At 43.9% G+C, this 16,722-nt stretch overlaps 1 protein-coding gene across 3 annotated transcripts in view; it reads left to right on the forward strand.

The window, feature by feature from the left end:
• Positions 1-16,722, forward strand: part of chd9 (chromodomain helicase DNA binding protein 9) — a 77,795-nt gene that overhangs the window by 37,434 nt on the left and 23,639 nt on the right. For all 3 annotated transcript variants that reach the window (XM_080494887.1, XM_080494888.1, XM_080494889.1), the window contains 9 exons: positions 6,309-6,414; positions 9,452-9,598; positions 11,505-11,573; positions 11,807-11,862; positions 12,394-12,511; positions 12,839-12,925; positions 13,246-13,383; positions 14,590-14,711; positions 16,009-16,252. In XM_080494887.1, coding sequence (XP_080351013.1) covers positions 6,309-6,414; positions 9,452-9,598; positions 11,505-11,573; positions 11,807-11,862; positions 12,394-12,511; positions 12,839-12,925; positions 13,246-13,383; positions 14,590-14,711; positions 16,009-16,252 — 1,087 coding nt within the window. The remainder of the gene's footprint in view (positions 1-6,308; positions 6,415-9,451; positions 9,599-11,504; positions 11,574-11,806; positions 11,863-12,393; positions 12,512-12,838; positions 12,926-13,245; positions 13,384-14,589; positions 14,712-16,008; positions 16,253-16,722) is intronic.

Here is a 16,722-nt window from a genome sequence, read left to right on the forward strand (position 1 = left end):
GTGTGATATACCAACGTGCTTGTGGTCTCCTGCATGTCTTCATGCAAATATCCATTTTAAGGGTGTTTGCGATTGCGTGTGTGTGTGTGTGTGTATAAGAGAGAATGTGAGCGAGCTGCCCATTTTCAGAAATGTTAGAATGAGTAAAGCAGAAATCCCGTGTGGCCATGTGTGCTGTGCTGATACAGTGTTTGTCTTTGAGAGGGGGCTTGATGGTGCCGTTACTACAGTTTCCAGTTGTGTGGCACTGAGATTATAGCTTTCCATTCATAAGAAGGGGGATTTCCTGACAAGGACCTGCACTGCTGTGTCAATAAGCCCCGCAGGATGAGATACACACACACACACACACACACACATGCACACAGCTCACTTAACAGCAATTTTGAGGATGACTCAGTCACACACGTTCACATTTTTTTTTTTTTTAGATAGACAAACATGCTGAAGCACCACTATGCAGCTCCATCCAATCGTGATTCTATTAAAACCAAACCTCTCACACATACACTCCCAGTGGCGGCATGCCAAGTAGGGCAGGACAACACTGGGGGGACAAGGGATTGGGGGGGGGGGGGGGTTGGCACAATAGAGGGATGGGCGCCAAGAAAGCTTTGAGCAGCAACTCGCCCTTTTGGAGTCGAGCTCGCTCGCTGTCGCCCAGCATCCCGGCTCACTCCGGAATGTCAGATCAGGGGCAGCTGGAGTCTGATTAGGGATGCAAGATGATGTGTGGAATGTCTGCAGGATGGCCTCTTAAAAATCCTGATGAGGAGGCAAATAAATCATTTTCATCTCCATCAGTAAAGAACATTAATGGCAGCCCACACCCTCCAGGTGGGAGTCCACATAATGGGTACAAATAAAAGGTGAAGTGGAAGAGTGGAGGGTGAAGGCTTCTCGAAGGTTGAGGACTGAGAGTAATGGTGCTGGTAGTCTCATTAATAAAACAAGGTTGAATTTTTCTGCAGAAATAAAATGGAAGGAAAAAAAAAACGATCTTCACCTCACATGTTTTCAAAGAAAAGTTTCTTTATTTCTGGAATGAGAGTGAATGTATGTCAACAAGAATCGAGTGTAATTGAACGGCTGTCAACACTGCAGCTTCCTTGTGCCTCTTACTGTTTTAATGATAGAAAAACCACCATTTCATTTCATCCTCAGGTGAAAAATAAAGAAAGCAGTCGTCACAATAGACGGCTCCAGTTTAGCCTCGCTCCGTCCCGAAAGACGGCAGATTTTGAATCATCTCCGTTCACGATGGCTGGTTTTTAGATACAAGTGGGCCAACCGAGTACGAATCAAGAGGATGAGCCTCGACTGGAATCTCAGTTCACCAGTGCTGCTTGGATTTAAGTGTTGCTCTTACTTGTGCGGTATTCGTAACAGTTTCCTATGCCGTTAGGCAGCGGCCACAAAATTGGATCAAATCCATTCGGTTACAAGCTTTTTAACATTTGTGCGATTGGTCCGGGCTGTATCACATGCTCGCTTTTTTGTTAGAGAAAGATTATTTGCACAACTCCTTGCCTCTGACGCGTCGCCGTTTGGCTGCTGCAAAAGAGGTTTGCATAAAACAACCTCGCATGTTTAGACTCATTCACTTTGTCAGTAATTGTTGCTGAATGTCTCATTGTCAGTCTCAGACACGGAGCTTTTATTTGCACTGTATGTAACTTTACTAGCTCAAGTGCTTCGGCTATATTCTGGCTCTGAAGACATTAGATTTCCCTCTGAGCTCTGCCGAGCTGTTGGGTTCAGTCAAACAACTCAGGTCAGTGGATATCATTTCTGTCATTCTTTATACATTCTTCTCCTCAGGGAGACTTCACTGTGACCCTGACGACTAAAGCAGCCCACTTTAATGCCTCTTTTCTCGGCGAGAGGCTGATTTGAAAGCTGAAGTTTTCCTCCCTGTCATTTGGGTTAATATATTTCAGCTTTCGGGGAGGCGATCCACTCACGGGGAGCTGGTGCATTAGCGCCAATGTTAGTAAACCCCTGGGTGGTCCGGTGTATCCACACACAGCAGGGTGGAACAGGCTGGAGCCGCCACTAAGATGTGGCGTTTGCTTTGTCGGCTCGCGTGCATGCGTGTGTGCTTCTTCCTGATCCCGAGCTCCAACCGTCCCATATTGCGCGCTTGAACGCAGCAGATGTCCGAACCAAGGGGCCGAGGAGCCGCCGTCAGTGTTCTTCATCGGCACTGCCTGTCTCTGGCTCAAGCGATGATTGTACAGGCCTCCAGTGTCTTGTTTTACAGTTCATGTTCCTCCATATGGGGATCAGAGAGATGCCGTCACCCTGTTATATGTTGTTAGCTGCCGAGCTGCTGTCTGGTGATGTGACACTGCTGTTCCGCAAAGCCAATATCACAGCCAGCTTTTATTTGGTCAAGAAGGAACATTGTGTTTCGGTCGCTGTTCAGTTGCTTCTCTTATGTTTTCTTTTTCGTCTATTTTTCTGGGCATCACAGCTGGGGTTTTTTTTTTCTCTCCCTCCCTCTCATTGTGCTGCTTTGACTTGGCACATTTCGCAGCCATTCATAGTGTCATGTGGACATGTAGTGGTGTTGCTTTTCACAGGAAGTGATGTCACCACGGACATTACCGCCCACATTGTCAAAAAAAAACACTCCCAAGGGCATGTTGCGTGGCAACCAAAAAGTGTCATTGTCAAAAGGATTTGAGGAATATAATATCATCCGGGGGGAGGGAGGCAGTAGGAGGGACAGCCCTTCAGCAGGCTGGGTTTTTTTTTTTTTTTTTTTCCACAGAGATCAGGTTTTGAATGAGTTTGTAACTCTGTGCTTCACTTAACCTCCTGCTTCTCGTCGCTTCAATCCCTCCCTTTAGATAAGGCCTTGGATGATACATTTTAATTTTGCTCTCATCAAGTGTTGCTCATAATGTGTCAAGTAGTAAAACAAGCATTTCACACCTGAACAAAAGAAGGTTTCTGCCACAAAAAAAATCATTATTGTGGTAATCTTCTAGCTTACGTCTGATGACGTCCGGGCTGTAGTGAAGTGGGCTAGAAAAACGACGTCCCTTCTATTCACTGAACTCTCGATTCCCACCGACAATTCTGAAGTTGAAAACAGCCCTGATAATTACAGCTCGGCTCGATGACATCGGAGGAATCAACAAGACCCAACTAGATCTTTGGATCCATCCAGTAACGCCCTCTCTCTCACTCGCGGCCCTCCAACGCCGCGCTGCCAGGAACACGCATACGCTCATTGTCTGACCGAAGCCGGAGATAAAGTACGAGAGCGGCAAACGGCAGCAGACCCTTGTCAGCAGTATTGAACTCCATGATGACTTATTCACATGTAATATAATCCCAAATCCTCCCAAAACAAGCCAGATAATTACATGCCCAACTGAAACACATCATCAGTCTTCAGTCCCTTCGACTCTCTCGGCTTTATGCTTTCTGGCTCCTGTGTTTCCCTTTCGTTCCTTTCTTTCCATCTGTGGATGGAGCTTTTCCTCTTTTTTTTTTTTTCTTCTGTCAGTATTTTACAACCAGCCCTTCAACATTCAGCAGTATCTGTGTGTAGGACTCCAGGCAAGTGCTGTATATTGTGTGGGCTGAATGGGCAGGTAGGTGTGCCGTTCAGTTCTTTAATTTGTACTGAAACGATCAGACGGACTTGATACTGGCATGTGGCTGCCTCTCATTTCTCTTCTCTTTATTCTCGTCTATTGTGCGTTTGGTGTATTGACTGCTATCGGGGTGAAGAAACATTACGGGAAAATATAGGAAAAACACTGAACAGATTGCTCGATCTATTCTTTCATACTTAATTTAATTGTTCCATCGTTACGCATGCATATTATCAGGGGGGGGGGGATCAGGAAAATACATTATGCTTCATGATAAACAAATGAATAATGAAGACACAAAAGATGAGGGGTTGTCAATAAAATGCAGGCTGTGATTTGTTTATGGGGTACATTTACACTGTTAACCTGTCGATGTTATGGTCTTTGTGGGACTGAGTTTGTGTGCAGTGGACTTTCAGTACCTGAAGCGCTTGTTGACTGATTTAATGGCAAGCAGGATAAGGTGTTGGTCAGTGTGTGAAATGTGCACAGTTACCGAGAGTCTCTAATGCATTGTCGTTTGAGCGAGTCCCTGTGGGACGTCCTGTTAACTGGAGACGTTCAGTATCTGCTCCGGCACCAGTCCATCCAAATAAGGCCTCTGACTTTGTAGTGGAGCTTTGGTTTCCTTTCTAGGAAGATAAGGCGGATTTTTTTTCAAGTATAAGTGAAGAACACATTTGAGTTTTTATATATATCACTAGTATAAGATCACTCCAAGCTGGAGAATTTGGCGCCTGTGGCTTGCAAGAGATAATAATGTGGAAAAGCACAAGATAGGAAGTGCCTCCATATGTGGTGAGAAAATATATGGGGAAAGGTCAGATAAATAATATGTGACTGTGTATGAAAGCATGAAACATGAGAAAATAAACTCAAAGCTTCTTCTTCTTTTTTTAACAGTCTGCTGATATTTTTCGGTTCCTGCTATCTAGCATCTACAGTATCTTAACAGTCTGTCTGAGCTCTATAATTGTCCATTCTCATGTGGTGGGAGTCTTACCACACATCGAGCCGGGTCGTATGAAGCGACATTCAGTGTTTGCGGACTCCAGTGACACCGGCCTGATTGGGCAGAGCGGCGGGAAGCTTGAGCCAAGTGACTGGACTTTTTAACGCCCTCAACTCTGTCATTGTGGGACCGGTAATAAGTGTGAACATTCCTCACAATCCTTCCACTGCAGCTGCTAAATGTACGTTGGGGTTACAAGCTGCATGCTGACAGCCCGCGCAGGGAGGTTTTCTTATAGAAAAATATAAAGAGGCTGCTGCAAATGCACCTGGGTTTGAGGGACTGCAGTGCAGCAGAAATAACCTATGAATGCTCGAGCTGCTCCAGCTTATTGCGGCCCGGCGCCCACCTGATGAGGGCTTTTTCACGTGGTGTTTGCAATCGAATGTCCAATTGTTGAGGGCATCTATCCATCGTGCTTCTGCAATACATACAATCACCCTCTCACCCAAGCAGCTCCCACTCACACACCCATCCGAGTGTACGCATACGCTTGTAGTGGAGTGAACTAATAATAGTGAAAAGGTCACGTTGTCGCTTCGGCTGCATTTTAAATTATGAGGAATTTCATGTTTTTATGAAACACAAGTATCATAGTTTCCACAATAATGCCTTGTGTTGCTAAATGCAGTGTTTTGATCGTTCTGGTGTGGTAGTCACGTTCTTCCCTGTTTAGGGCTCGGGCCTTTCTGTGTGAATTTTGCATGTTTTCTCCTTGCGTGTGTTGAGCTTTCCGCTTCAGTTTCTTACCGCTCGCATAACGTTTTAATTCGGCTTGCAAGGAGTTGGAGACAATCTGACAAACACACAGATAGACAGACACTCACACACACACACACACACACACATTCACACCAATGGGCAATTTCAGGTCAGTTCCTCTGATGTCCTTCCACAGTTCAAGATGTTTCTGTGTTTTGTCTCATGATGGACTGGCAACCTTTCCAAAGTGTGGCCTGCCATTGAGATAAGCTCGAGCATCCTGCAACCCTCAGTTGGAAAAAAACTGGTTCAGAAGAATGGATGACTGTGTGAGTGGATGGATGTTTGACCAGCTGAAAACCTGCACTCGTATAGGAATTGTAGAAGGTAGCCAGCAGAATTCATTCCTAATGTGCATACAGCAATAAAGAATCAAGCCCATCTGAATCTATATGTCACGTTTTGTTTGGCTTGAATATCTTTAAACATTGTCTTCGGGGTTTGAACTGTGGTGACATTTGCTTCTTTGTGCAGCGAGCGGAGCCCTCGAGGTTTGCGGCAGAGTTATGAAGGCGGCGTTCACGCGTCTATAAATGAACTGCACCAACAAAGCAATCCCACGAGTTTGTTTTAATCAAACTACTGTATAGCCGCCATGTGTGAACACAGTATTAAAAGCAGTTTACAAAAATGTGTTTCTTTGCCTTCTGTGTCTCACCTGATCTCGACATGCAGCACTGGGAACAGAAATAAAGAGAAGTTGATGTGCTCGCACTGTTTAAAGAGCATATTTCTGTTCAGACGCTTTCCGACACCAGAAGGAAACATGAGATTCTCTTTTCACCAATCTATCAAGACTTCTGACTTGATCTTTCTGTTCAGGCTTTGTAAACCAAAACGGCACTGAATATTACGTCCTGGAAGTACGTTTTTCTAGCCATTGTATTCATGATTTTTTTTTTTTTTTCCTTTTTCTCCCTCAGGAAAATTGTCATCAAGATTGGAAAGAAGAAAAAGCGAAAGCCAGAGTCGTCGGAGGAGGAGTCGGACGATGATCCTCCTCCTCGACACAGCTCCAAGGATGACTCTGTAAGTCACACTATTTATTCACACTCGGCCCCACCGACATGAACACATACAGACGATTATCGTTGTATCTGGAGCCGCGATGCTTCAGAATCCTGTACGACACGGCACTTCATCAAACTGAAATATGAAACCCCAAACTGTGAGGCAGCACTTGGATTTCAGGTGGGAACATTTGTACGTGTTAGTGTGGCGTCAGTGAAATGTGTATGTAAATGTCTGTAGCCCGTTACCGTTCTTCCAAAAGTGCATTTGTGCTGTGGCGGAAGTTCACGCCCCCCGCTGCTCCGTTCGGTGGCTCCTCGCAGCTTCAGTTTGAGTTTAGATCGCGCAGAGGTCGGCTTTCTCACGTTTTCATCCGTGTTGATGGTTGCCAAAGCTGACAGCAGCGAGCTATTATCCAGGTCAAAGCATTAACAATAGCACCATCAGCACCGGAATTTGAACCCTTAATTGTACATTATATTGTGTTCTACTTTATTCGTGATTATTCATCTGAAAATATACTCAGTTGCCAAAGCAGCCAGTGAAATTGAAATATCACTTTGGGTTGGGGTTTTTTTCTCTCTCTCTCTCTCCAAATCTGGAGTAATTACAGCCACAATGTTTTCTCCACATGAAAATATAATCGAAAATTAAAGACTCATGAAGTTGGGATTATTTATGTTAAGAAGACAGGGCGTGCTGTGAGTATCCATTACATCCTAATGAAATGATTGAAGCTGCTTCACATTAATGGACATGTAGTCCTAGATTACCAAACTATGAGGCAAATAACAGCAGTTGAAAACAAATAGCCTGCGAGACAATATTAAAAATGTCGCCATAAGTCTGGTTAGTTGACGGTTATAAATGAAATATACAGAATATAAATGCGAAAGCTTCTAATTGAATGCAGAAAACGTTCCTTTATTACAGCGCTCAGCAAATCAGTGATCATTGGATGGAGTGTTACTTCACTGTTGAATTCATTTAAGGGTTATTCTGGCAAAACACACAAAAGTACACAGAAAAGTTCAAATAGGTAAGAGAGGTTTTGTCTGGTTTTATGCTTTTACCATGCATCAGGTATCAATTAGGCCACAAACACACAATGTTTTTATCAGTTGTTGTCAGCGGAGGTAAGTAAAGTAATTGATGCTGAAATGATTATCCAGACATCTGTACTTAACTCCAGTACTTGTTTTTCTGACAACTTTGTCATTTGGATCCTTACATTTGAGCACAGATTTCTCCAAACTGTTGTCCACACTGGATCTGCAAAAATGAACACATTTCAAAGTGATGATTGTTATATTAATGATAGCTGACTGCCAGGTATTCCCGTCTCCATTCAAATAATTAAAGCCCTTCAAATGAAAACAGAATTAAATGAAAATTACAGTGTTTTATCTGCAATCCAGCCAGGTTATTTCCTGACTTTCTAGTTGGAATATAATTTAGACTCCGATCAGGAATATAGTGAAAGACCATGAGAACATGTCAAAGCTCACGTCGATAACTGTTTACTGACAGTGAAGCGAAAAGCATTTTTCCACTTCAGGTTATTAGGCTGTGGCGTTTACCTGTTACAAGTTCACTTGTTCACTAAACTACTGCTGCCTGCTGGTGATCGACAGCCAAACCACAACACCGTTACGACTGTTTTCTCTGCGACCTGACTCGTTTTGACAACAAAAAGGAGGGGCCACCTCTGTAGGTATTCCTTTTTCTTTCGTCGGAGTTAAAAGACAGCTCTGTGTTAAGCTCTCCTTCTGCAGACTGACAAATGACCTGATCTGCTCAGAGCAGCATGACAGAACGAGAAGGGATGACAAGCCACTCCGTCTCCTCCCTCGCCCCCCGCCCCCCCCCCCCCCCCCCCCCCCCCCCCTCTCTCTTTTCAGTCCTGTTCGGACGCCATCCTATGGTATAATTAGGCTGGATAAATGGCGCCCCCGGCCTTAATTAAAAAGAGTCTGCTGATGACTCATTTAGGGTGATCCTGTGGCAGAAGTGGAAGCAGCGTAGCCGACAGCCAGAACAGAAGTGCGGCCTCCTCGGGGGTTCGGCCGTGTTGTCGTGGCATGTGGCAGGTCTGACTTCCCCGGCTCCTGGTCAGCTCGGGGGTTGCGAGATGTGAGGGTACATCTCCACAGGGATATTATACTGCACACCTAATTAACTTTGGCTCAGTGGCATTTATTCCTAATTAACATACATATTATCATTAGGAGAGGCTCATGTATTGATGCAGGATACAGCAGCCCACGCATATGATAATTATAAAGGCTTGACAGGAAGGAAAAGAAAGAGGCTTGGTTTCAAAGTACTCTTTCGCCCTGTTTTTTTTCTTTTTTCTCTTAGATTAAATAACATGGTCGTTGTTGTTGTTGTGTGTATTTCCTACAGTGTTTAGTGAATTTTGAAAAGGTCTTTCTGGCTAATGTTAAGTCCTGACCTGCAGCTTTGAAGAGCCAGTATCATCATAATAAATGTAAGAGAACATGAATTTTTCATTCGTCATTCATGATTTCCATCAACTGCAGAAAGTACATTAATAGAAAATAGACAGGCTCAATAGCTTGTGGTTTTTTTTACATGTGTTTCATCGAAACACTCAGGATCAACATGAGCGAGCGGACTGATTGATAACTGCTAGTAAACTGTCTCAACACTATTGCTTCATTTACTGAAAGCGCGGACAGAAGAATTTATGTTCGCCGAGAGCGGCCTGACACGCAGATCCTTGAGAGTAAATCATGAGTTCTGATGAAAAGAACACTGTGTTTCTTCTCGCTTCTCTCTGGGGTTTACGGCCATGCTGAGGTCACTTCAGTAAATGCACACGCATCCAGGAACGACACTGTTGCTTTTTACTAATACGCAGCGAGGAGCACTTGGTTTCAGCGCCGCGACGAGGAACCCTCGCCTGCGTAATGAGGACGCAAGTAGGCATGAATTCAAGACGATCCATCGGCGGATAAACGGCTCCCATAGCGGCTGCTCAGTCTGGATCGATTCCATAAATGCGCTTCTCTTTGACTCTTGTCTTTCCCAGAAGAGGCGATCCAATCGCCAGGTGAAGAGGAAGAAATACGCTGAAGAGCTCGAGGCCCGGCTGTCGGATGAGGAAGTCAAGGTTATAGTCAAAGCCAAGAAAAGCAACACGGCAGCGTCCAAGGAACCGGCTCTTCAACTGTTTGTAGTAAGTAACTCTGGCTCCACGTATATTAAAAAAAAAAAAAAAATGAGAATAAAAACTGAATTAATGGGAAAAATACCGCTCCGGAGTGCAGAGTGTGGCCGTATAAATTTCATTGCTGATAAATCTTTCCGATGTTTGTTGACTTGGGGGGGGGGGGGGGGGGGGGGGGGGGGGGGGGGGGTTCTTTGTGGCGAATGGTCCACATAAATATTGTGCAGCAGACCTCACTTCGCGCGGTGAAAAACCACCAACACGTTCTGCGAAGAGTAACGGGACTACACGCTTTGTGAAGTGCAGAACAGCTGTTCTTCTCACCAACACATTGTGACGAGCTGCCCAGGACCCCCTGCAGTACGCCCATTACCGAGACTTGACGACGCATCGCCGCTGCCTGTTTTCGACTGCTTGGATGCAACAGCCGAGGAAATTGGAGAGGCGTACTGTGAAGACAGGACCTGCTCCAAAACATTGTTCTAGAAATACTGTACAAATATTGCACACTGGCTGCCATTTTCCAAGTCTCCCTCGTCACTTTCTTTTGTAAAAAAATAATCCACACTCGCAAATTTGCAGCGAGGCATTTAGAGTCCGCCATCCTTCGTTTGGTAGCGATTTGATTTTGTGTTTGGGAAAACTTGTAAGACGGCTTTACGCTCTGGAGAATTGTGGGGAAACATCTTTTATTTAATTTTTCCCAAAAAAAGAACATAACAAGCTCGAACAGGCAAATATAGTTAAACTATTTAAAACAAAAAAACATTTTTTTTCCCCTGATTTTTTGCAAGATAATAATAATAAGATAATAATGCAACATAATTACAAGCATATTTCCTTTGTTGCGTCAATGCTTGTCAGCAAAATAAGTTACAGCGTTGGTTTTCGAATAGTGCCTAATTTGTAAGGAGGATGCATTTGCTGGATGAGCAGCAGAACTGAGGACATGTTTCCAAAACAAAATGGCCAAATCTCCTCTGCCAAACAGCTTCTCATAGCTGATGACTCTTTATTTATTGAAATCAATTAAAAAAAAAAAAAATCATATGGGCAATTTAACAGTTAAGCAGGAAGGTGGAGGAGCCATAATCAATACTCCTCCTCCTCCTCCTCCTCCTCCTCCTCCTCCTCTTCCTCATTTTGGTCTCTCAGACACAAATAACACTCCTGAGCTCATCCCTCAAATGTTCAAAGTTGAGTTGAGGTCAGGTCTGCTGGCAGGTCATTCATCCTCTTCACTCACAATATGGAGGAAGTCTGATAAGCCTCGCTCTGCGGTGGAGGACAGAGTTTGATCACAGACAGTGATTTATGTGCACTTTTTTTGTTTTAATATTTAGTTTTCAAGTTAAAACAACAGATAAGAAAACCGAACCACACGTTGATGATTCTGACTGGAGGACTAGTTATACAAGTACACATAGATACAACTATGAATTACTGGTTAATGCATGATGAGCACGAGATCGAACAATTTTACATTCACACTAGTGTGGAGCCTAAATCCCTGGGGAGGGTCTCATGGGAACTGATATCCCCGTATTGAGAGCTTCCTCTCAGGCACCAGAAGAATCAAGAACAGCAAACGATATATGAGCGCAGAAGAATTTCCAGATTGTTCATGACCACAAATCACTTTCTCGGGTCTGCTGCTAACCCTACAAATGCATATTCCTGATAACTGCATCATCATTTAAATCGCAAACAAGCAGTTACAAAGAACAAAGCAATATTATACCAAACATACATTCCCCCACTTTTTTTTTTTTTTGCATAATTGTCTGTATCCATACATAAAAACACACACGCACACACACACCACCTGCAAAAACATACAGGAAAAGGAGAACGGAAGCAAAATGCAGTATAGGTGATCAGTGTAATTAAGCCTTAATTGTTTTGTGTTTTGCAGGAGAATCCCAGTGAAGAGGACGCTGCAGTTGTTGACAAAATCATGTCTTCTCGTGTGGTTAAGAAGGAGGTAATTAATATTGAGTGTCACTGGTTTCATTGATTGAAAAGTAAATTGCTGTACAATTATGATGAGAATTGCCTTTGAAATGAAGTTGCTTACTTCAGGGGAACTATTCATCAACCCCGTCTGATAGATCGTTTGTGCAGTGCGCTATTTAAGACGAGTCGCTTTTCTCTGTGGCAGTGTTGTAAACCAAATGAGGGTCGTTTCGCTGATCATGTTAACCTTTTACTCTGCAGGTCTCACCGGGAGTGGTGGTGGAAGTGGAGGAGTTTTTTGTCAAATACAAAAACTAGTAAGTTTATTGTTCAGTCTCGCAGACACTTTTTGAGAAATTGATATTTCACTGATCTTCCTAAATTACAACAGCAAAAAAATGCAATCTATAATTAGATAATGAAAAGAAAAAATAAGTAAGAGAAGGCAGATGTCTTGAAGGCTTTGTGAAAATTGTGCAAACATCACAGATGTCCTCGGGACAGCGTTCGGTATTGTTACTTGTGTTATCATCTCTTGTTAAATCATAATAAATAAATAAATTAAAAAAATCAGCTCTGAATGCAAATCATCAGCTTGAGAGATTTTGAAAATGAGTATTTAGACCTTTTTTTTTTATTATTATTATGCGTGTCAGACAATTCGTCGTCAGCCACATCTCCTCATCCGAGACGATGACGCGGATCAAAAATGTCACAGACTCTGTGACCACATCTGCAGCCTGCGGTCACACCAGCACGGCTCACTACTTGTCCCAGATGTTGTCCAGAGGCACCATTTCTCTGCTGTGTCTGATTGCCTGTACGTGTGTGTGTGTGTGTGTTGCCAGCTCCTACCTACACTGTGAGTGGGCCACGGAGCAGCAGCTGGTGAAAGACAAGAGGATTCAGCAGAAGATCAAACGCTTTAAGATAAAACAAGCACAGAGGGCGCTCTTCTTCGCCGATGTAAGTCTGTGCACCCGTGACCTGTTGTGAACGGTCCCCGCGTGGACAAAACGCTACGAGCTGCGGCTCCGGGTTTTCTCGCCGAGCGTGTACCTGGCCTGGTGTCGCCGATACGCAACCGCCACGCGTGAATGTATGAAGCAGCTTGTATTTTAGTTTGTGTGGGCAGAGACGTCATGTATTTAAATGTATTCATGGGCTCAGTACTGATGTTTATCTCCGTTTCCAGATGGTGAGTGGGCACTTAGGTTGATTCTCTCCCTTCCTATTTCTCTCTCTCTCTCTCTCTCTCTCTCTCTCTTTTGTCTTCCTCTGTGCGTCTCTCAGATGGAGGAGGACCCGTTTAACCCAGACTATGTCGAGGTAGACAGAGTGCTGGAGGTGTCGTATTGTGAGGACAAAGACACCGGCGAGGTAAAGGGAATCCTCTTTCATTTTCTAATTACATGTATGAGAAATATGCATGTGGTTCGTGTTCCTGAACATGCTTCCACCACACTCCCCTCACCCAAACCCTCCCTCTGCATCTTTCTTTCTTTTTTTTTTTTTTGCCTCCTCTCCGTGTGGTTTTATTCCTTTCAGTACATTCTCCAGTCTCGCAGTGCCTTTGTATCTTAGAAATGCCCCAAGGCCATCCTAATGGGCTTCCTCGCAGCCTTTCTTAACATTATAAAAGCAAAGCTTGGCCTCGCTCTGCGTCTTTTCCAGCGTTAATTCTCCTCTACCTGCTGCAGGAAGTGGTGTACTACCTGGTGAAGTGGTGCTCTTTGCCGTACGAAGACAGCACCTGGGAGCTGAAAGACGACGTGGATCAGAGCAAGATTGAAGAGTTTGAGCAGCTGCAGGCAGTCAAGCCAGACTCTCGCCGGGTGGTAAGCTGATCCCCACCTGCATTCCTCAGTTAACACCCTGTTTCTCTCTTCCCTCCATTGTGCTCATACACCGCGGTGCATATATATATATATATATATATATATATATATATATAAATATATATATTTGTTTTCTTTTTGTTGCCAGTAGTTTGAAGTGCTAATAAGGGTGCTCACTGGTAGATATAGCAGATTCTCTTTTGAGCAAATGTTTTACACTGCACCTTCAAACGTTGACTGTATGGTGAAATTAATTGGCAGCATCAGCACAAAACTCTGAGGACGGTGGCAGTCGCTCAGTGGAGTGAACAAGCTTAAAAGACAAACGTCTGCCGTCAGTCAGTTCGCAATCAGTGATCAGTTCCTCTCTTGAAAAGACTACATTCTGTTGTTATTAAAGGATTTTCTTTTTTTGAACGCAAGTGAACAAATAATACACTGAGTTTAAACAGACCTAAGTTTAACTCTTATGTTTTCCATGTGGCATTAAACATGTTAGAAGTTTAATTTAGCCCTCAAACACTCTGTAAATTAAACTACTAAGACTCTGCACCGCGCCATCTGGCCTCACTGTATTCGCTCTCCTGTGCCAAATCCACTTTTTGCATCGCTGTTATTTTTTTTTTTTTCTTCTCAACAGGTCAGTCTTTTACAGTGTTTTTTCCTCTACAAGTACTTAAGGCCTTTCAGTGTATACGACAGTAGTTGACACTGCATTATTTAGATGCTACTGTTATGCGAGCGTGAGCTCGCTGGTGCCTCCGTCTCTCCTTATTCTTCTTTATTCGCACAGCTCCGTGGCGTGGCAAGATAAACACCGGAGTTGAAAACGCTTTGGATTGTGGAGATTTAACTAGATTTTTATTCACCTTCAATCAGTCATTTGAAGGGTATTCTTTTTCCTGTCAAGGAACTTCATACTTTCACTTTCAGTCACCTGATCAGTTCTGCTGGTTCAACAGGCCCTTTGTCCATTTCAATTCGACAGTTTTTCTCTTTATACGCCTGACAAGCACTAGAAACACTGAAGGATACACAAATAAATTGTGTATTTTTGTTCCGATTCATTTAAGCTGAAGTCAGTCTTGATTCTTGGAAGCAGTACGATCCTGCACGAAATTAGGAGTATACTGTTAAACGTTAACTCAAACCTAAACTCCTCTGCCTGCATTGAAACATTTTTTTTTTTTAATTTGTGTCACTCAGGAGCGGCCTCCTGCCAATCTGTGGAAGAAGAGGGAACAGTCGAGGGAATACAGGAACGGCAACAGCCTCAGGGATTACCAGCTCGAGGGAGTCAACTGGCTCCTCTTCAACTGGTACAACAGGTCAGTTTAAACACCGTGTGAATGCCTGTGCAGGCCCACCGTGGAGCCAGTGATCCACAGGGAGACATTTTTAAACCAAAGGACCTTCCTGCGTAAGGCCTGTACATACTGAGGAATAAGCCACAGTCCATACCAACCACTTATACCGATTTGTCATAGTGATAATATTCAGCTTTGCATGATTTGATGAATTAATTGCGCTGTGATGCAGTTTGTGGTGCTTTTGTTTTGCTTTATACTAAGAGGTGTTGAGGACTTATGTAGTTTCCTGCTTGTGATGATAATTGAAGGCTAAATAGCAGAAACATCCATCAGTATATTAGATTGATTCTTTTTTTTCCCCCTATGCGAACATTTTGTATTTCAACAGGAACCCTCCGGCTGCATTTGCGACTGCAGATAATGAATAATGAATGACATATCCTGTTCTGTATCCCCTGTGTGTATGTGTGTGTGCGTGCGTGTGTACCACACCGAGATTGGGCGGTCTTCACGTTATTTGGTTGGGCCCTTTGAGGAGAGTCAAATTTCCTGTCGAGGTGCACACTGCTGCAACAGCAATTGCTTTTCTTCGCCCACATTCACAAAAAGCAGGGGTGCACAGTACATCTGGCGTGGACGGTGTCAGTGCGCTCGCATTAACCCTGGGAATTGGTTTTGTTATGTGCGAGCATGCAGGAGTTTGTGTATGCCTACGCAGAGAGATTCATCAAAAGTAGAGAGCTGCTTAAGAGGCCAGTGGGAATATCTGCACATTGCAATTAGCATCAAGACATAATACCCCCACCCACTGGACAGCTGAATAAATGGTTTGCCGGAGTAAACCACGCAGCCAAAAGCACTTGCATTTGCCATTATGTTGTATCTCATATCTTTGGTGTGTTATTGCTGCTGCTGCTGATGTTTTCTCCTCCGTTGTTTGCCGTGTATTTCTTTAGTATCATGGGATTTTCACATTTACTTGTTTCGCTCGCGTCCCGATTCGACTGCGACTCCACTTTGTGTGTACAAGCCGAGGAAATATTACACGCTACGAAAAATTCCTCGTGATAAATTCACACCACCTTCTCCCGGAAATATGGAAACGTAATGCTCCGTGCTGCAGTTGGAGTTAAACATCCGTACCCACCCGGATTTACAAACCAGGATTCCGTCGTCATATTTGCACACAAATGTAACCCTGTGGCTTCACAACTGTCTTTGTTTTCTTCTCGCTTTTTTCTCTTTTTTATTTATTTGTACCCCGCCTGTCTCCGCACCTTTTCCTTTCTGACCCCCGCGGCTTGCCTGGCGACAGACGGAACTGCATCCTGGCAGATGAGATGGGCCTGGGAAAGACGATCCAGTCCATCACGTTCCTGGAGGAGATCCACCGTGTCGGCATCAAGGCGCCCTTCCTCATCATCGCCCCGCTCTCCACCATCGCCAACTGGGAGCGCGAGTTTCACACTTGGACCCACCTCAACGTTATCGTCTACCATGGAAGCATGGTCAGCAGGCAGATGCTCCAGCAGTACGAGATGCATTTCAGGGATGCGCAGGTAAATAAGCGCTGCGCATGGATGTTTTTATGTGCATGTTTTAGAGATGACGAGCTCATAAAAACTGATATATTTTCATTTTAGAAATAGCTATGAGATAGAGGCACCTTCCAATTCTCCTATTTCAATGTGGTGGCTTTAATGTGATTTACATATTTATTGCTTGGGCAGAGTCCAACATATTCCTTATATTATACAACACTGGTTTTTTTGGGAGGGTTTTTTTTTTGTTCTCGAAAAACACAAAAGCCAGCCCGTGGTGTGAGTCTGCTTTGCACTTGAAGGCCTTTCTGTGTGGCGAGCATGGTCTTGTTGTGCGTGAGTTTTCTCTGAATACTTTGATTTTGTCTCAAAGTCCCAAATGTGCATTTGAAGCTAATTGGTGACTCTAAATTGTGACCTTTCCTGGTTGAGGCGTGAACACCATGGGCACAGCTGAGGTATTCACATTTGTCATTGTATCCTGCATG

Source organism: Blennius ocellaris, assembly GCF_963422515.1.
Source record: "Blennius ocellaris genome assembly, chromosome: 1".
NCBI classification, from domain to species: Eukaryota; Metazoa; Chordata; class Actinopteri; order Blenniiformes; family Blenniidae; genus Blennius; species Blennius ocellaris.